Genomic DNA, 22,204 nt, shown 5'->3' with positions numbered 1-22,204 from the left:
GCAGCGTATCATCCCTCCCGCCCGCACCCGCAAGTGCATCTCTATCATCCCCCCCCACTCCCGCAATGACCATTCAAAATTTGTCCCGAGCCGCACTGTTTTGCATCGGGACCCACGGGACCTCTAGTCTGGAGCCCTGACATGTTGATTTACATATCTGAATGTAAACATTTCAATATATGTTTATTGCTCTTAAAATTTCTAAATAAAAAAGACTATACAAGTGCAAAATAATGCATTCTTAGTCAGAGGTAGCATTTAATAAAGCGTTTGCAGTGCATACTGTGCAGTTAAGTTACCGTATAAAAATCTCAAGTTCAAATTACTTTATTTTACATTCATTTATGAGCAAAACCTCTTCAATGTGCCTTTTGATGGTCTGTGTAATTTTTATAACTTGATTTGTTTAATCCACATTGTTTTCGTGCTATTCTAGTCCATTTAATGACAGATATAAACACAATTATAGACTTAAGAAGCACATATATTATTAAATCTCTTTCTCTTAAGTTTGTTAAGATAGATTAGGACTCATTTACTGCAGCCCTAAATTTAACTTAAGGATTGTTGTATATACCCTGCTGCGGTGGTGCAGGGCCTTCGCGGTGGTGAAGTGAGACCCGCGGTAGTGTACTCTCCCAACGAGATGTCTTTAAATTCCAGCACGGCTGGAAACATTATAACCCTAATAAGCACTCACCGAAATGGCCAAGCAGAGCACTATTAATTTTAATCAAAAACACTTTTGAAATTCTAGAGCCTCTCTGATGAGTGGATAAATATTCGAATTTGCAATATCCACAATGCTTTAATGAATAAGCTGAATAAGGGGTGCTTCACATTTCGCGTCTAAAACCACACGCGCCCCTCCACACACACACATTTTATAACTACAGCAGGGAACTGGTGCATTACCATCATGGTGGTAAAATACTGCCACCATCACAGCCCTAGTCATATCAGTGCTGACCTATGTGTCAACTGTTTTGGACTAAACAATAATCCAGCAAACTGTAAGGGGTTGTGCACACCAAAACTTTTAAATGCAGCTGAAAACGCCTGGAGGACACCAAATGCCAGCTGTTTTTTTAAGCTGAGCTCCAGCTTTCTTCAGCTACAGTGGAAGCGTTTTGGAAGCTGTGATACTTTAGCTGTGAGCCGGTTGGTTGTTGTGATACTTGTCCCACCCCTCCTCCACTGTGATTGGACGGCCTACGTCATCATTATGTACAAACAGTAAAAGGGGCTATAATAAACAAAAACAAAAAATTCTGCACATATAATAAAAAAGCTAATAACAAATCTAAAATAATAACACAGGGCACTTCTTGAATGTGCCAAATATAACAAACTTCACTCCTTAGCATTTAGAAATTTGTAGGTTTTTCTTCAGCTTAATGCTCCTCTTAATCACAAGTCATCAAGTGTATTCAGCTGTTCGGGATTAAATCTAACAAAAGGTGATCATGCAAACGCAGTGATCCAAATCATGGTGGGGTGACATGATGCGTTACTGAACTGCTTAGAGAGGCAGATGATAGACTTTAAGAAATGTGTGAGATCAGGGTACTGTAGGTATATCATGCCCATTCAACCCCTCAGATTTTGAGCTGACAGATTTTTTTAATGAAACGTCCAAAAAACAACAACATTGTTGACAGCAACAGAAACAAAATGCGACGCAGTTTCAACCTCCTGTTTTTTAACATTGAACATAGATTTTTACCTTACACTGCAATACTCACCAAATTATATTCTGCAAATATGGCATGTTTTCAGTGCAATTATTATATGAATGCAACTTGCTGTACAGTACAACCCCATTTATAAAACTAAACACCTAAAGTAGGTAAAGTTTGAACGTGAACAAATAATGCCACTTGCCTGCCATTTCTAAATAAACATGAAAGCAGCTGTTAAAATGTATATTTTATAGATAAAAACATTCTTTCAAACAGTTCATTCATTCAGGCCCTTTGCGTCGAGAACGACGATTGGTGTGGCGTTTCAGTCTTTTACTGTTGAGGAAGTCTAAATACTGCAGGTGAGATCTTGAGGCACCAGATTTTATAGAGGAGTGCCACATTACTCGGTCAGCTGCAAGGTTTTCCCAGTTATCACTTGATAGACCGAACGACCGAATGTCACGCTTCAGGACATCCTTATAACGGAGCTATAACGGAGCTATAAGGGGCATCAGCAATTTCGCCATACAAGATTGCTTTTGGTAACCGGTTTTCATCCATCCAGTAGATGTGACCGGCCCAATGTAAGCGGCGTGTGCGCAGCATAGTGTAGAGGTCTGTGCACTTATAGCTGAATTTTGAACGTGATCCTTCCAGGTTATGCCGATAATTGAGTGCAGGCAACGAAAGTGGAAGGTGTTCAGACGATGTTCGTGTCTGGGGTAGGTGGCCCACGTTTCACTGCCGTACAGGAGAGAGCTGAGTATACAGGCCTCGTAAACTTGAATTTTTAGGCGGAGAGACAGCGAGTTGTTCTTCCATACTCTTTCGCTAAGCCTGCCTAAGGTTGTTGATGCTTTCCCAATACGGATGTCCAATTCACAGTCTAGTCTTTTAAAGGTGTCGACTGTGGAACCCAGATAGGTGAACTTTGAGACGTTTGTCAGTACACAGTTGTTGATAGTGATTGTTCAAACAGTTAGGTTTCCAATTACTTGTACAGAAATATTCCAAATATAGAATAAAACAATAAAATATGAAATCATATTCAGAAGTAATTTATTTGTCTGAATAGAAACACTTTTTTATTTAAGGAAAACTACAAATATGAACTTTGTTGTTGGTTTAGCTGACAGTCTTCTTACTACTTCACTACTACTACCACCACCCATATATTCTGACTCATACTGTACTTAAAATAAGATGACAGCATCTAAAGAGGAAAAACAAACCACAGGTTTTTTGATTGTCAAAAATGCTGTAATTTTAACCCGTGTATTAGGGCTGCTCGACCATGGGAAAAATCATAATTCCGATTATTTTGATAAAAATCATAGTCCGATTATTTAACACATCAACATGCATTTATATACACTCACCTATAGGATTATTAGGAACACCATACTAATACTGTGTTTCACCCCCTTTCGCCTTCAGAACTGCCTTAATTCTTTGTGGCATTGATTCAACAAGGTGCTGAAAGCATTCTTTAGAAATGTTGGCCCATATTGATAGGATGGCATCTTGCAATTGATGGAGATTTGTGGGATGCACATCCAGGGCACGAAGCTCCAGTTCCACCACATCCCAAAGTTGCTCTTGGGTTGACATCTTTTGACTGTGGGGGGCCATTTTAGTACAGTGAACTCATTGTAATGTTCAAGAAACCAATATGAAATGATTCAAGCTTTTTGACATGGTGCATTATCCTGCTGGAAGTAGCCATCAGAGGATGGGTACATGGAGGCCATAAAGGAATGGACATGGTCAAAAACAATGCTCAGGTACAGTAGGCCGTGGCATTTAAATGATTCCCAATTGGCACTAAGGGGCCTAAAGTGTTCCAAGATAACATCCCCCACACCATTACACCACCACCACCAGCCTGCACAGTGGTAACAAGGCATGATGGATCCATGTTCTCATTCTGTTTCCGCCAAATTCTTACTCTTCCATCTGAATGTCTCAACAGAAATCGAGACTCATCAGACCAGGCAACATTTTTCCAGTCTTCAACTGTCCAATTTTGGTGAGCTCATGCAAATCGTAGCCTCTTTTTCCTATTTGTAGTGGAGATGAGTGGTACCCGGTGGGGTCTTCTGCTGTTGTAGTCCATCCGCCTCAAGGTTGTGTGTGTGTTGTGGCTTCACAAATGCTTTGCTGCATACCTTGGTTGTAACGAGTGGTTATTTCAGTCACAGTTGCTCTTCTATCAGCTTGAATCAGTTGGCCCATTCTCCTCTGACCTCTAGCATCAACAAGGCATTTTCACCAACAGGACTGACGCATACTGGATGTTTTTCCCTTTTCACACCACTCTTTGTAAACCCTAGAAATGGTTGTGCGTGAAAATCCCAGTATCTGAGCAGATGGTGAAATACTCAGACCGGCTCGTCTGGCACCACCAACCATGCCACGCTCAAAATTGCTTAAATCACCTTTCTTTCCCATTCTGACATTCAGTTTGGAATTCAGGAGATTGTCTCGACCAGGACCACACCCCTAAATGCATTGAAGCAATTGTCATGTGATTGGTTGATTAGATAATTGCATTAATGAGAAATTGAACAGGTGTTCCTAAGAATCCTTTAGGTGTATATTTTATATATGTGTATATATATATAGAGTACATTGTATATAAGGCTTAATATTATGTAAAGTGTGTCCTATAGAAAGCGCATCAATTTGTGTTTATTAACCCTTTAGTTTTCATCACGCAGCTTTTCTTGTTAGAGGTTTCTGTTAAAATCATTTAATTCATAAGTAATGTTGTTCATCTAGTATGTGTTCATTTGTCTTTCATTGTTTCTTGAAAATTAAGTTTTATTTGAATGTTTTTAATAAAAATATATAATTTTTCACTAGGGATGCACAATCTTGATTTTTCATGGCCGGTTTTTATACCGGTTTTCTTAACAAGCAAATTGGCCGGTTCCGATCCAATTTCCGATTTTTTTTTTTTTTCTCATCAAGCAACAAACAAGAAAGAATGAAAGTATACATAAACAATATGTTTATATGGTATTTAACAGGCTAAACTTGGTTTGGCTATTGAAACCAATAACTGTAACCATCTAAAATTAACTCTTTCCCCGCCATTGACGAGATATCTCGTCAATTAAGAGAAAACGCTTCCCCGCCAATGACGAGATTTTCCGTCTTTCCGCAATAGGCGCCCTTCTGCAACTTTTTAAACCCGGAAGTATTGCCCTATGGCAAGCTGCTGCATGTCCGTGTCTGTTTTAAAGATCGCTCTGAATGGGATCTCTATGAAAAGGCTGTCACAAAAATGGAATTATCTCTGCTTTTTGCTCAAAATATGGTGTTTTTGCAAAAACCTACCCGTATTCAAAAGCTGATTGCAAAAGAACCACTAAAGGTAGGATGAAACTTTTTTTTGTTTGAAAGCAGAGGGTCTGTTCTTTCATTTGGTATATTGTATGTTTATATATTTAAAGAAGAACATTTTCTGGAAGGCATTAAACTTTGGTGAAAATCATGACAAACGCTGGCGCTGGCTGGCAACTTTTTTAAAAACGCTGGCGGTGAAAGAGTTAACAGCAGTAACTGTGCAGTAGGCTATGTTCAATACAAACATAAGTGGTTAAATGAGACCATGACATGGATGGTTGAGTGAGGGTTGAGTGTCTTGCCTGTTTTGTATTATCAACAGACTTTTGATACTTATTGTGTTCTATCAGGTGATGAACTTAAATGTCTGACCAAGTTTGTTGTGACGAATGCAGGGCTCTCAGGTTTTATTTAAAAGTTTGGAGTGAGATAACATCTGTTAGGGGAGAGGCCCCTCTGCCCCACCAAATTCTCAAGTTTTTGCTAGCAGTTCAGTGTTTCCTATTATTCATAACTGACCAGCACAAATATAAATTAAATTATAACAATTGGTAAGTCTGATAAAAGACAGACAAATTTATCCAAATTAAATAAATTGCTCTACATATTAAAAAATACAAATGCATCTAAATTAAAATGAAATCTGTATTATATACAGTAGGATTGCAGCACCTGCTATCAGCGTGTATGTTAAGCTCTGTTTAAGAGAGAGATAGGGCCCTATTTTATCGATCTGAAACGCAAGTGCGAAGCGCAACGCGCAAGTGAGTTTGTGGGCGGATCTTGGGCGCTGTTGCTATTTTCCCGGCGTGAGAAATAACTCTTGCGCCGGGCGCAAATCAATAAGGGGTTGGTCTGAAGTAGGTTCATTATTCATAGGTGTGGTTTGGGCGTAACGTCAAATAAACCAATCAGAACGCTATCCAACATTCCCTTTAAATGCAAGGGCGCAAGTTCCATTGCGGGTTGCTATTATTATGACGGATTTACCAGGCGTACGCCAGGAGCGGTTTACAGCCGAGGAGACCCCCGTTCTTGTAAGAGCATTCAAAGACAGAGAAGTTGTTTTGTATGGGGATAGGAGAAACCCGCCCAAATCAGCGTACGTTAAACAGGCGTGAGAGGAAATAGCCACAGTCTCATCAGCTGGCATCCCCATCATTGCGTCCAAAAAAGCGCTACAATGGTGTCAGGAGATGGGGGAATCCCAAGCTTGCCAGCATAAATCGGGCATGCCGTGTAACGGGAGGTGGATCTGCCTCTACACAGACGCCAGCAGAGGACATTGCTGCGTCCACCCTCACCGCTGAAAGGGTTTGGGGGCTTTGAAATCAGACCCAAGAAACACAAGCAAGGTCCAACCCCAAAGTACTCTTACAAATTTTTATTTATTTTTATTTACCTTTATTTAACCAGGAAGAGACTCATTGAGATTAAAAATCTCTTTTTCAAGAGTGTCCTGGCCAAGGGAGGCAGCAGTACAACCACACATACAGTACACGCAAATACAAAATACACAGAAACACAGAAAATAAAAAATAAAGAAAAAACTAAATCCCTCAAAGTCAACCAGAATCCTTACACATCAATTAAAACATCCACAGCCAGATGTGGCTGCCTGTGAGTCAAATAATATCTTTTTAAAAGCGGCCAGTGAAACCAACTTAGTTAGTTTCATAGATTCTTGCAACTTGTTCCATGTTGAAGGAGCAGCAAACTGAAAAGCCTTTTTTCCTAACTCAGTTCTAACCTTTGGGACAGTTAAAAGGAAATGATCTTGGGAACGAAGGTTATAAGACCCAGTACCTTTTTCACTTATATATGTCAGGAGGTAGGATGGAAGGAGACCTAATATTGCCTTATATATAAAAATATGCCAATGTTGAAGTCTCCGTATTAATAAAGATGACCATCCAACCCGTTTATACAGTTCACAATGATGAGTGAGGGCCTTCATACCAGTGATAAACCTCAAAGCTCCATGGTAAACACTGTCCAATGTATGTAAACTAGTAGACGACGCATGCATGTATAAAACATCACCATAGTCAAGTACAGACATAAAAGTGGCATTAACCAGCCTCTTTCTAGATTCAAACGAAAGGCAGGATTTAATCCTAAAATAAAACCCTAATTTAAGTTTTAATCTATTTGCCAGCTGCTGAATGTGAAGGCTAAAAGAAAGAGATTCATCAATTAAAATACCGAGATATCTGTACTTAGAGACAAATTCAATTTTTGTTCCCTGTGTAGTGCGAATTGAAGGCACATTTGATTTAGGTTTTGTATTTGTAAAAAGCATAACTTTAGTTTTATCTGCATTAAGAACAAGTTTTAACTCATAAAGATTCTGTTGAAGCATGCTGAAAGCAAGTTGTAACTGGGAGAGGGCCTGGTCTACGGTAGGTTCTGAGCAATACAGTACTGTGTCATCAGCATAAAAATGAAATTTGACAGTAGACACATTGTGGTCAATGTTATTAATATAGATGATAAATAACAATGGTCCTAGGATTGATCCCTGAGGCACACCTTTTGATATTTTCAGATAGCGAGAAGTGCTACCCTCCGCCTGCACACACTGAGTCCTATCTGTAAGGTAGTTAACAAACCAGCCAATAGTTTGCTCACTAAGCCCAGCCCCATACAGTCTCTGTTTAAGTACTGTGTGGTCCACTGTGTCGAACGCCTTTGAAAGGTCAATAAAAAGGGCTGCACAATGCCGCTTGTTATCCATTGATTCAATAAAATCATTTAAAACTTTAAGAGCTGCTGTTGTTGTACTATGCCCTTTTCTAAAACCAGATTGGAAATCAGATAAAACATTATAACTGTTAAAATATTTCTTTAACTGATCACTGACAAGGGATTCTAAAATCTTGACCAGCACTGACAGTTTAGAGATTGGTCTGTAGTTATTTAAAATGGAAGGATCACCACCTTTTAGAATAGGAACCACAAACGCTGATTTCCAGATGGGAGGAATCACATTTGTGTTTAAACATAAATTAAAAATATTAGTCAGGGGTACGGCAATAAAATTTCCTGCAAGCTTTAAAAAATAGGGATCCAATTTATCAGGGCCTGCGGATTTTGTTGTGTCCAAATGTTTAAGGGCTTTATTTACGTCTGAAACTGTGATAGAACTAAAACTAAAAGGGTGGCTAAAAGGATTTAGACCAACAGTCTCGACCGTAGAAGAACAATCATGCTGAGTACTGAGTGACTCAAATAAAAATCCTGAAGCAGTGAAATGTTCATTAAAACAATCAAGCATTTTGGCCTTGTCAGTAATTTTTTGAGAGTCGGTTACAATGCTTGAGGGAAGCTCAAGGCCTTTACTGTTTATTGATAATGACTTGACAGTTTTCCAAAATTTTGACGGATTATTGAGATTATGAGTGGTTTGAGAAAGAAAATAGTCAGCTTTAACTTTTCTAATTTTAAGGGTACATGCGTTGCGCAGCTGTCTGAAGACCAGCCAGTCAGAATTCTTGTTTGATTTCCTTGCTTTTGCCCATGCCAAATTACGCTCGTGGAGAGTGGTCGCTAAATCTGGTGAAAACCAAGCATTTTTTCGGCCTTTGACTCTATATTTCTTTAGTGGGGCGTGCTTATTAATTATGTTGGTAAACCCCTCATAAAATAGGTTCCAGGCACTTTCAACGTCTCTACTGATGTTAATTTTCTCCCAGTCAAAGTTAGACAGATCATTAAGGAATTTTTCTTCTGAGAAATGCTTCATATTACGCTTGACTATGATATGTGGTTTAATTTTTGGAGTTTTAGTATTTCTTACTGTTGCTACGACACAATGGTCACTGATGTCGTTTGCAAATATGGAGGCAGTTGAGTACTTGTGAGGAACATTAGTTAGAATCACATCTATTAGCGTTGATTTTTCCGGATTTTTGAGGTTTGGCCGTGTGGGACTGTCAACAATCTGGAAAAGATTTAATGAATCACAATTAGCTCTAAATTCATCAGATACTGGTTGTAACCAGTTCCAATTAAGGTCTCCAAAGGCTACTAATTCCTTAGAGTTAAAGTCAGAGAGGAGTTGCATTAAGGAGGGTAGAGCACCACTAACAGCTGAAGGTGTCCTGTAACAGCCAACAACTGTTATAATGAGTGTTTTTGAGACTTCAAGCTCCAGGGCTAAAAATTCAAACTGTTTGACTAATGATTTGGATAGCAGTGTTTTAACTTGGTAGTGACTTTTAATATATATTGCTACACCCCCACCTCTACTGGGGCGATCAGTCCTAAAAACATTATAACCACTGATATTAATTTCTTTATCTGAAACCGATTTACTTAACCAGGTTTCAGTCAGGACGAATACATCAGCATCTGTAGAGAGGGCCCAAATACGCAACATATCCAGCTTAGGAACAAGACTGCGTACATTCAAGTGAAAGAAACCAAGACCCGATCTTTCTTTAAAATCTGCCGGGGTGTTAAAACTTAGTGGGATACTTGGGCCTGGGTTGGGCTGTACATTCCCTGACATCAACAGTAATAAAACAATTAAACTTTTGTGCTTTAGTTGTTTCTTGTATGATACATTACTTCTCCATCCGAAATTGGAGGTATGGTACATACAGGAGGTAGTGATAAAATGATCATATAACATCATAGTACTGGACAGGCAGACTAGGTCAACAATATCAGAGAGGAAAAGTATGGGCAGAGGGAATAAAGCAACATTAAATGAACTACCAAATGTACACGTGCCCTTGTATGAGTCACACGGTCTTTGAAACACTGGACCGGAATAGCCATTCCAGCAGTAAGTGCCCCCAATAGGACATAAGAACAGAAAAAAATAAAAACATAAAAAGGCAAGGACCAACCGCATCTTTCTCTCCATGGCCGTCGAACCATCCAGGAGAGACAGAGTGCTACACGGGACCTGGACGAATTACAAACAGGTCTTTGTGGGATAACGGAGTTCAGGTATACGATGAAATCCGATGCGGGTTTTCCGGATCTCCGCAGCAATCGCTAATATCACGTGTCGTCACTAGTAAACAGGAAACCCAGCGAGTGAAGCAGTGCTGTGGATACAAGAGTTGAATCAAGACGAGCCGCTTCCAAAAAACATCGGATTATATCTTGAAAGCAGCTGTAAAAACGAGGGGAAAAAAATCACTTTCCTTTATCATGGAGCGTTCAGGCACATCAAAATCAGCAACACGTCTACAGTCAAGCTCCAGCAGGCTCCAAGCCCCGACCAGCCAGCACAAAGCAGATCCTCAAGCGATATCAAAGTGCACTGCTATAAGACTACAGCACCAGATCACTGGGGATATATCAGTCCCGTCTTGGACTAGACTCTCGTCATAGAACATCCATCGTCGCAATACCACCAACGAGAGTGACAAATATACCCTCTTCGTATGAGTAGTAATATTGTTTCAAAGCACACGAAGTAAACAGTATACAGTTTTCAAATTATCCCATAAACCTTATCCCCTAAACAAACAAACAGATCAATCACGCACAATCACGCACAAACAGAGAGACGTGCTGCCATCTTGGAAATCAACGTATATCAAGTTCATATACATTAAGGTTTGTTATGAAAACATTTTAATTATTATTTACATAAAATAAACGTAATACAGCCACACAACAAACTTATGAAAATATTTTAATCGTTATTTGCATGATAATTTTTTAACGCAGCCACACAATAAATAAAAACTATCACCAAAATGCTCACCACAATAATTTCCCTTATCTCATGTGTTAATATTTTTTATTGTAACAAAGTATGATTTGCGAAAATAACTGTTGCATCTGTGTAGATTAGATGCAAAGTGTGTGCGCGTTGTGCATGCTATACATTATGGTCAAGCATGCGCCCTTAAAATAGCATAATGAACAACGCGCAACGCGCCACTGACTTTATGGGCCCTATCTTGCACCGAGCGCAATTGACTTTGTCAGTGACGCATGTATCATTTGTATTTTGCGCCGGCGGACAGCGGGTTTTTCCCTCCACAGACGCACGTCGGCAAACTAGGGAATGAACTTGCGCTCCCTGGGCGGTTCAGCGCAAAAAAGAGGCGTGTTCCGGCGCAAACCATCCCTGATGCTATTTTGCAGTTTCAAAAAACAATTGCGCCACTGACCAGAAAAAAAAAGTTTAAAGTCAGTGGCGCGTTGCGCGTTGTTCATTATGCTATTTTAAGGCCGCATGCTTGACCATAATGTATAGCGTGCACAACGCGCATACACTTTTCATCTAATCTACACAGATACAACAGTTACTTTTGCAAATCATAAATTGTTACACTTAAAAATATTAATAGACGAGATAAGGGGAATCATAGTGGTGAGCATTGTGGTGATAGTTTTTATTTATTGTGTGGCTGTGTTAAAAAATTCTCATGCAAATAACGATTAAAATATTTTCATAATTTTGTTGTGTGGCTGTATTACGTTTATTTTATGTAAATAATAATTAAAATGTTTCATAAGAAACCTTAACGTATATGAACTTGGTTTGTAAGAGTACTTTGGGGTTGGACCTTGCTTGCGTTTCTTGGGTCCGATTTCAAAGCCCCCAAACCCTTTCAGCGGTGAGGGTGGACGCAGCGATGTCCTCTGCTGGCGTCAGGTCCTGAGGCAGATCCACCTCCTGTTACACGGCGTGCCCGATTTATGCTGGCAAGCTTGGGATTCCCCCGTCTCCTGACATCATTGTAGCGCTTGGCGCAACGATGGGGATTGCCAGCTGATGAGACTGTGGCTATTTCCTCTCACGCCTGTTTAACCTACGCTGATTTGGGCGGGTTTCTCCTTTCCCCATACAAAACAACTTCTCTGTCTTTGCTGCTCTTACAAGAACGTCGGTCTCCTCGGCTGTAAACCGCTCCTGGCGTGCGCCTGGTAAATCCGTCATAATAATACCCGCTATGGAACTTGCGCCCTTGCGTTTAAAGGGAATGTTGGATAGCGTTTTGATTGGTTTATTTGACGTTACGCCCAAACCACACATATGAATAATGAACCTACTTCAGACCAACCCCTTATTGATTTGCGCCCGGCGCAAGAGTTATTTCTCACGCCGGGAAAATAGCAACAGCGCCCAAGATCCGCCCACAAACTCACTTGCGCGTGGCGCTTCGCACTTGCGTTTCAGATCATTAAAATAGGGCCCTAAACTTTTTTTTACTGGTCAGTGGCGCAATTGTTTTTTGAAACTGCAAAATAGCATCAGGCATGGTTTGCGCCGCAACATGCCTCCTTTTCTGCGCTGAACCGCCCAGGGAGCGCAAGTTCATTCCCTAGTTTGCCGACGTGCGTTTGCGGAGGGAAAAACCCGCTGTGCGCCGGTGCAAAATACGAATGATACATGCGTCACTGACAAAGTCAATTGCGCTGGGTGCAAGATAGGGCCCATTAGGTTACATGTTCTGTACTACATGGCAATAATAATGAAAAACATCTCTGGTCCTTTCATTCATTACAGGTTAGTTTCAGGTAAGCTAAAGCTTCTGATTGCAAAGCAGTTGGAGAGTTTTTTAATAAATCAAGCATGATTTAACACGTATTTGGCTATATTCAAGAAACCTGCGTTATTTACCACATTTATCGGATCTTGCTCTTCTAACTTTCACTCTGTGCGTGCACGCGCCGCGCATCCACGTGATTTACATCAGAGGAGCGCGAGAAAAACTCGAGACTGCTAAACTCGACAGATAACTTCCCTGCGCCTCTTCCATTAATTGTATATAGCAGGAAAAGTTATCAGTCTCTTAGAAATACAAGGTGTGAGTGTGTAAACTGACTGAAATGCATGTATTTCACAGTGAATGCGTGAGACTTGAGAGCCCTGCGAATGTACTGTTGTTAATCTCCGCGATTATCTTGTCCTTTACAGACATTGCAGCTTGCAATCTTAATGTCCTGCGCACAGATTTCGAAATGCTTTTACACAAAACACATGTTTGCGAATTATAAAAATGTAGTCTGTGCAGAGTTTACATATTTTTACTGCAAACAAGGCAAAAATACTAAGAACATTTTTTCTTGAAAATCATTTTTTGCAGTGCACATCACAAATTAATTTTTATAATTAATTTCATGCAGTTTATTCAGGTTTGGCATATGATGTTGGCATTGTTTAAGTTTCTCCCAATGACAGTTTTTCTAGTTTTATTACTAAAAACACCTGCATTGTGTTAAGTGGATGGCAAGCCATGGAAAGACAGTCCAGATTAAATGGTTAAGTTGATATCAGCTCTTTAGTGTTTGTTCACTTTTATATGCTTATAGACAAAGATAAATTCCCACATATCTGCAATGCCTTTGATTATTATAGAAACTTCTCTGATGGCACACACACACACAGGCACGCACACACACAGACAAGAAGTGCCTAATCATATGCATATTCCACATTTTATCATAAGTGTTTTAATGCAGTGACTTGCAATGGTCTTGGTCTTGACTTGGTCTCGGCCTGTCTTGGTTTTGACTCGGTCTCGACCCTTAAAAGTCTTGATCTTGTCTCGGTCTCGGCCTGTCTTGGTCATGACTTGGTCTCGGTTTAGGTGGTCTTGACTACAACACTAGTTTTCAGGGTTTGGTTAATGCCCTAAAATAATAGTTTTCTTTTGCACAATTAATGTTTTCTTTCTAACATTCATCCACAGTTCATTTTTCTGGTTTTCTTGAGTACTCTGATGTACCATTTGAGACAACAAGCAATCAGAAACATCCACGGATGATGAAGCTTGGTAGAGGTAGGGTGAAAAAGCAAATCACTTAAATTTAACAAAATGTTAAATGTTCTTTTAATTTTTCAATTTGGATAAAAGCATCTGCTAAATAAATACATGTAAATCACCTCTTTCCCCCTTTTTTATAGATGTTACTTTGTATGGACTAGAACTTGGCCTTCTTACAATGAAGAAAGGCGAATTCTCTCGTTTTCTCTTTAAGCCCAGATATGCTTATGGGGACATTGGCTGTCCCCCGCATATACCTCCTTTGGCCACAGTCCTCTATGAGGTGCAAGTCCTTGATTTCTTTGACTCTGCACAAGTGGATGAATTCATGGATCTTACTACGGTAAGATTTATGTATTAAACCTTTTCATTTTAATAATTACTTTATAATTATTTTTTACATTGAATGATATGGACTCTGTAACATTAATGTAAATTAAATGTGAATGTTTGTGTAAGTGTTGTGCAATAATTTATTTCAGTTAAGAATTTAATAGTCCATAACCAATTGTTGAGCTTATACCACAGTTGGCACACCTCACGGCATATATCATAATTTTATCTCATGATATAGCTTAAAGTAACATATACCTTTAAGATTTAGCCCGAAGTAACATGTTTGTCCATGAAATGCTGTTGTTTCTAGAACTACTTGAAACATCATTGCTAATGAAAGACCGGAGTCGCCTTCGTTTGAATGTTTTTTAGCGTACTTGATTTAGCAAAATAATATCGAACTGCAGTCCTATAGAACAAACCTAGAACTACTTCACAGCTGCGAATTATCAGAATTATTGCACACCAGAACATACTGTTTGTTTGCCAAAAAGAATGAAACCACACCACTGAACAATTTCACAACATAGGCCTATTTAACAATATGGCAGCTTTGAATAGAAGTAGGGGATATTTACTTTCTGTCGCACCACTATGATCGCCACTCATTATAATAGTGGACTGATGACTGCTTTTTTTCTCCCAAAAATTAATCAACTTGTCAAAAATATATATCAGGGTTCCCACGGGTCCTTGAAATCCTTGAGAGTTTTTGAATCTGGGGGGGGGATTCAAGGCCCTGGGAAGTTTTTGAAAATATACATACATAGATACAGGTAATTGAAAGTGCTTGAATTTATTTTATGCAAGTTTTCTGAAAAAAATCCATATTATTCCCTGTGTAGTGTAGGATAATATCATAAAAATTATAGACTTTTTAAGCACACATGCTAAACTGTTTGCTTTAAATGCTAATATCTTCTGTATGGGAATGTTGATTCATACCAAAATGCTTTTTTGCATAGCTGTGTTTGACACATGAAAACATCTTGGGTTACGTATATAACTGTTGTTCCCTGAGAAGGGAACGAGACGCTGCGTCTCCCTTGCCATACTTCCTGCGATCCTGTAACGCCGTCTTATTTCAGATAGCGATATACTTCCTGGCTACCGCGTCACCCTGTCTTTGTCGTTAAGCCTCACGATTGGTTGAATTTGATATACACATTTAGACGCACTTACCCCTAGAGGCGTCCACAGAGTGTCACCACAGTGAGGCAGCACGAGTTCCCTCGAATGTATCTTAAAAGGTAACACGATGTAACCTTGCTCTCACTTGAAATGTGTCCCCACATTTAGTCCTTGAATTTGAGGGTATTGGACCTGGAAGGTCCTTGAAAGGTCCTTGAATTTGAAGTTAACTAAGGTGTGGGAACCCTGATGTAAAGAAACATCACATCACTGCTGTTAAAATCCTGATTTATAAACATGACATCCTCTGAAAAAATCACCATACATTTACATTGAAGCCTTTACTGTTGTTGCTCTTCTTATCATTGTGTTATTAGCCCTATTTTATTTTAAATATGAGAGAAAACACTGTTGTTGTTACACAGACAACTACAGAACACATGCGCTTGTACACCGCATCATAGGGAGAGAGAAAGCTCTTACATCAAGAAAACGTGTGTGCGTGCGCATCTGTGAAACACTACTGCTTACCTTTGTTTAGTCTTGGTAAAGTAGATCAGTCGTATAAAGCCACGTTGGTCAACGACGGCAATCAGGGCTTAAAGTATTCTGGCCAGGGGCCGGATTTCCGGCTTGAGGGCAGGTCCGGACTCCGGCGCAAGCAAAACTTGCAAATAACAGTCAGAGGCACTTTCGGCACGGACGCGCTTCGAAAAAACGAGCGTGTCACTTCCATTATGAGCGTGCATACCGCGCGGCTACATTTGAGTAAACAAACTGGTAATAATAACTGGTCCTCTTCAACCTATCACCTTGATTCACGAGTCAGCTGTCACAGCCAATGGGAGCATAATATTAGGTTGTCTTAGCCAATTGCTAGAGAGGAGGGCGGGTCTTGTTCAGAAAGTGAACCATTTCGCAGATAGCTTGTAGGCTACACACGCTATGGAGAATGAAGTTTATCAAACCAGAAGAAGATACATCTGCTTTGGAGAAGAAAGTAAAAAAAGTGGCTTGAAGAAAGAGGGCGAGTAAGACTTTAGGCTAGTGGTCTCAAACTCCCGGCCCGCGGTTGCCCCTCCCCCTCTATGCGGCCCGTGTCTTCTTTTAAAAATATAATATAATCTGCCCTGCAGAAAAATGTTCATTTACTTAGTTTTATATTTGTTTAATTATTGATGTAAACTTTTAAGGCGCCGTTCACATGTCGCGTCTAAAAACGAGTGTTAAACACGAGTCAATGCTATTCTTTTTTTCATTCCTAAGCGCGTGAGAGGTTGGGCGTCCTCCGTTGCTACGCAACCATGAGCGGTTCTCACTCTGACCAGAGAGGATAACGGAATACGTGATCAGATTTTATTGCTCATCTGCACCTCACTTCAATCATATCATTGTCACCATGCGACAGAAGAGAAGAGCTGTACTGTAACTCGGGGTTACTCAACTGTTACTCCGAGAAAAGCTGCGCGGGTTTGTTAGTTCAAGTCACAGCTTTTATTGGTGAAACATCATAAGCAGTGCGAGCGGGAGATGTAATGCAACGCATATTAAACTACAGATGAGGAAAAAGCCAAGTACCCAGGTCAGGTTATGAAAAGAGGAAAGATGAGTAGAAACGTTCAAAAGATAAAAGTAGTCTATAGTAGTCTATGTATGCAGCTCACTCAACTTAATATGAGTGAATAATAAAGTACATCTTATAAATCATTATGTTGCTTGCTATGTGGTTACACATGGAGCAGTAATATTAATTTTTACAGAGATCGAACAAGTCCAAAATAAATGTATAGGCTAAAATAGTTCATAAATGTATTCAGTAATTACATTTGTTAATTTAGTGCAAGGTTTTAATAAAAAAAGTTTGTATTTTTTATTATTATTTTATTATTATTTTATTATTTATTAATTTAAGATGAGGTTTAGAAAAGATTTACTTACTCTTATAAATAAAGTATAAAATAGATTGAATGCACTGTTTATATTTTTATGTATTATTATATGTTTAATAATAGAATTTAAATGCAGTACATATAAAGAAATATTGTGTTTTATGTTAAAAAAGCTCTACGGCCTCCGACAAGATGCCCATCTCAGAAATGGCCCAAAGCCGTTTTGAGACCCCTGCTTTTAGGTGCAGTACACTTCCGAAACCTGAAGCTTGTTTTTGCAAAGTTTTTTGGGACAATAAGTTGTTAATGCGTTGAAAATATGAATGTGCTGTTGCTCATAGAATTGGTTAATAGAAAAGACGGGCTTGGTAAAATTCCTGGTTTAGCCACAGAAAGTTCAGGCTCAGGATTTTTTTTTCACTTTAAGCCCTGCGCAATGCGTGCCATGTCCGCCGCTATATGAAATGCCACGGACTCTGTGATGCTACGCCACCTTGCGCTCTGTCTTTCATATAATAGAGCCATTTGTCCTTTTTTTAGACGAGTTCTGTAGCCTCTGGGCTCGTTACGGGCGCCACCATGTTAAGTGTGTGTGTGTGTGTGTGTGTGTGTGTGTGTGTGTGTGTGTGTGTGTGTGTGTGTGTGTGTGTGTGTGTGTGTACCTGGTAATTATCACGTTGTAGGGACCAATTGTCCCCACAAAGCTAGGAATACCAGTACATTTGTGACCTCGTGGGGACATTTTGAGGTCCCCATGAGGAAACAAGCTTATAAATCAAACAGAATGATGTTTATTGAAAATCAAAGGTACAAGAAAGTTTTCTGTGATGGTTGGGGTTAGGGAATGGGGTAGGGGAAGGGAATAGAATGTACAGTTTGTACAGTATAATAAAGCAATAAACCCCAAGAAGCAGTGGGTTACCAGTGCATTTTATAACAGCTAAGGGGCGTTTTTCGCGGAGTGCCTAAAACCCCCTTAGCTGTTATAAAATGCACTGTAACCCCACTGCTTCGAGGGGGTTTATTGCTTTTATAAAACGGTTACTTCATATGCATAACGTTAGAGGGATTTTATAAAATAAAACACAAATAAGTTGTAATTATATTAGTACAAATATTACTCTTCCACCAAACAAAGTAGTTCCTCAGAATCAAGTGTGACTGAAACAGAGCGCAGTTCCCAACCAACACAGACAAAGCAAAGACACAATGAAAATATGATTTAAGACTGTGGTGTTTATTTTATACAATCACCATTCATCTAATTTATACATTAACATTTATATTGTGCAACTGTTGAAGTGATGATCAAATATGCTTGGAAGCATGCTGAACTCTTTCCCCGTCAGCGTTTTTTTTTTAAGTTGCCACCCAGTTTTAGTTTAATGCCTTGCAGAAAAATTATCTTCTTTAAATAAACATAAAATATAAAATGAAAGAACAGACCATTCGCTTTCATACAAAAACAAACAAAAAAAATGTTTCATCCCACCTTCATTTGTTCCCTTATCATCTCTCAAATTTTTTAGCTAAAAGCGGAGATAATTCCATTTTTGTGAAGAACTTCTGTAAGAGACCAGATTCAAAGCCATCAAAACTTACACGCTGTGTTTTCAGTGTTGAGTGAATGCATCAGTGTTTAAGTTGGGTAAGATCGCCACCCAGTGGATAATAGCGGACGTATGAACTTGAGTTATAAACTCCTCAGACAATGTTTTCTCTTTATCGACGAGATGACTCAACAATATTTATTGACAGTTATTTGAATATCGCCATTAATTGTGCAATTGTTGACAAATAAAAAATATGATTAAAGACACTGGTGTTTACTTTCATAAATCTGTATGCAGCAACAGTAGCGCAGTGATACTTATGTAATGTGGTCTGAACCGCGAGGTTACCGGTGTATTTTATCACGGCTTATTACACGGCTCTCTGGAATGCTTGATTCTGATTGGTCAGTTGAGACAGTTGCAGGTTCGTTCTTTTCACTGGAACATTTTGACATTAATTTTAACATGTACGGAAAAAAACAAAACATTTAAACAGTGGATAGAAGAACGAACAACGACAAGACACAGAGAGCTTACTGAGACTGAACTTGACAAAATAGAGCATGACAGCTACGAAGCCAACACACAAAAAAATACAGAATGGGCATTAAAACTTCTCAAAGACTGGCTAAAAGAGAAAAAAAATGGAGACAGACAAGTATGAAGCATAGGATCTTAATAAGGTATTACGATCATTTTATGCATCTGTGCAAAGTTTCGCGGAAGGATAAAAATGTTAATTTAAAACAAATATGCCAATAAAATGTTTCAAATTCATATTCATGTCCAGTTTTTTTCTTATGTGGCAAGTAGCCGTGTAATAAGCGGGATAATGTAGAGGCAGTCGGTAGTTATCGGGAAATAAGCCCCTTCAGTGTGATACAAGACCCTCTGCTTCGCGTCGGGTCCTGATCACACTGTCGGGGCTTATTTCCCGATAACTACCGGCTGCCTCTACATTAGCCCTTACTTAGAACGCGTTTCAACCAATCAGAATGAAGAACCAGAACTGCCCGTTTTATAAAATGCATTACATCTATGGAATGTCCCCATAAAACGTGTGTGTGTGTGTGTGTGTGTGTGTGTGTGTGTGTGTGTGTGTGTGTGTGTGTGTGTGTGTGTGTGTGTGTGTGTGTGTGTGTGTGTAGTGTCTGAAGTGATTTAAAGTGATTTTTGTTCCTCAGGAGGAGCAGAACGCTGTCCCACTGTCCACACTGCTGACCGTGGTGGACACCCAGCGTAACTTTGGCAACCTCTGCTTCAATAAAAAGCGCTATGAAGATGCTAAAGAAAGATACCAGCAGGTATTATTATTTTTAACTCATGACTGAAATATTTCTTTTTTTATTGATACTGAATTTTTAAATCAAGCATGTGCTAATAAGAAACCATCTCATTAGTTTTCTTTAAACTTAAAATTTACTACGATTATAGACTTTGATGTAATTAACATACATTCATAGCAAAAATGTAGATTCTTATGTAGATAGTTATTTAACTTTTTTCATCTCTTGTTAGTGTTTCTTAACCTCCACACAGTTTCTACTTCTATTGATTCTACTTCAGTTTTGGCTCTTAAAGGTCAAATGAACATGCCACATAAATAGGCAAGAATTAATATTATCTTTTCCTCACACAGCACTATATTTTGACTTAAAATAAAGAGTAAATGGACTAATTGTTTTGTACTTTGTTTTATTAAACTTGAGGGTAAAATGAACCGAACACTTTATATATTTAATGGTCTCTTTTTGAATTCAATGAAAGACAAAAAACTCCTGACATGACACGACAGTTAAATATTGCAAAACATTTTTGGTCAAGCTATTCCTTAAAATTTCTTCATAAATGTTCACTTCAAAGATGAATCAGTCTGTTTCATAAACATTTAAAATCAGCAGTGGGCTAACAAGGAGTCTGTGGTAAAAGTAACTATAAACAAAGCAATGGAACAGGGACATTTAAAAATTTTATCTAAGAGACTGTCCCAAGATGTTTTTCTAGTAAAATTATTTTGGTCCATGCAACAGGCTGTGTCGCTTTTGCAGTATCGTGAGGCAGTGAACGAGGAAGAGAAAAAACATCTTGAGGAAGTAAAGCTAACTTTCCTACTCAACCTCTCAGCCACGTACCTCAAACTTGAAAAGCCCCATAAGGCACTTAGCTATGGCCAGAAAGCCCTTGTCATAAACCCTGAGAACACCAAAGCACTGTTCCGCTGTGGCCAGGTTAGAGCTCTTTGTTTGTCTTTTTATTTTTTAAAATATTGTTTGTGTAAAAATACTGTATGTTGCTTGTTAAAGACCAGTTTTCCAGTTTTTCAGCATTTATATATCCTTGATATATTAGTTAATTCCAGTATAACTTTTCATGTTAGTTTAACATGAACTATAAATGCTGTAGAAATATTGTTCATTGTTTGTTTATTTTAGCTAACGCATTAACTAATGTTAATAAATACTATCTTATTGTAAATTGTTACCATTTTTAACCAGGCCTGTTTGGAAATAAACGATTATGAGAAGGCGCAAGATTACCTCACACTTGCTCAGTCAAAAAAGCCCTTTGACCCTGACATCAATACCTTGCTGAAGAAACTTGCTCTGTAAGTTTGTCCTGTCTAAATGTTATTTACACATGTGAATAGATGTATGCTAAACAGATCTACTGATACTTTACAGCTGCTACAAGGAGTATTTGGATAAAGAGAAGGAGATGTGTTCCAAGATGTTCTCAGGTTTTAAGCCAAAAAGTGAGTGTGAAAAGTGAACTTAAAGTGCCTGCCTTCACCATTTTACAAACCCTTCAGATTGACCACAAGTAGGCAGTATAAGCACAATAAATAATAAATTGCATTGCATTGCGGTGCATTGCTGTTTTGCATGTTACTTTGACTTTTCCTATCACAAATTATATTTTACAACATACATGCTCAGTTGTTTAGTGTTCTCTTTGGATCATTAGAATCATATTCAGGAATGTGGTTAATGACTGAGGTGCCTTAAAATATTTCTTTTGAAATATTTTTTGTCAATATTTTGTATATCACACAGTGCATGTGGTATTCTTTTTTATGTTAAAAAATTTCAATAATTCCACTGTCAGCACTGACAATCCATTTTGTATGTTAAGTTAAAAATACCAAGTGAATGTGTAAAATAAACTGAATGTTTCACCTGACCAGTGTTAGATTTGTTTAAAAATGAATAGCACTATGTAAGTCTGAAAATACAAATAAATTCTGTTTACTCAAGTAAAAATGTGATCATTGTCCATATGAACCATCTTTCATTTTTTAATTTGTACGTTCTACTGCTGTACTGGTAGGTACTGGTAGGTATTTATTCGTTACCTATATTGACCTTTAATGTATAATGCTCTTTATGAAAGTGACCAGCTGGTCAAATATGCAATGCATGCTCGAAATGTGATTTCTGCATTTAACCCATCCCAGTGAGTCCCAATGGGTAGTGAACACATGCACTGCAAGTTGTGAATACACCCGGAGCAGTGTG

At 38.7% G+C, this 22,204-nt stretch overlaps 1 protein-coding gene across 1 annotated transcript in view; it reads left to right on the top strand.

The window, feature by feature from the left end:
* fkbp6 (FKBP prolyl isomerase 6) overlaps positions 1–21,904 on the top strand; it is an 87,241-nt gene extending 65,337 nt beyond the window's left edge. Inside the window, exons 3-8 of the mRNA XM_065284689.1 lie at positions 13,706–13,795; positions 13,921–14,123; positions 19,874–19,993; positions 20,720–20,917; positions 21,185–21,294; positions 21,371–21,904. Coding sequence (XP_065140761.1) covers positions 13,706–13,795; positions 13,921–14,123; positions 19,874–19,993; positions 20,720–20,917; positions 21,185–21,294; positions 21,371–21,458 — 809 coding nt within the window. The 3' untranslated portion in view covers positions 21,459–21,904. The remainder of the gene's footprint in view (positions 1–13,705; positions 13,796–13,920; positions 14,124–19,873; positions 19,994–20,719; positions 20,918–21,184; positions 21,295–21,370) is intronic.
* The last annotated feature ends 300 nt before the right edge of the window (positions 21,905–22,204 follow it).

The sequence above is a fragment of the Paramisgurnus dabryanus genome, chromosome 5 (genome assembly GCF_030506205.2).
Source record: "Paramisgurnus dabryanus chromosome 5, PD_genome_1.1, whole genome shotgun sequence".
In the NCBI taxonomy this organism is placed as follows: Eukaryota; Metazoa; Chordata; class Actinopteri; order Cypriniformes; family Cobitidae; genus Paramisgurnus; species Paramisgurnus dabryanus.
Note: the sequence above shows the minus strand (reverse complement) of the source record. Positions and strands in the feature narration are given on the sequence as shown.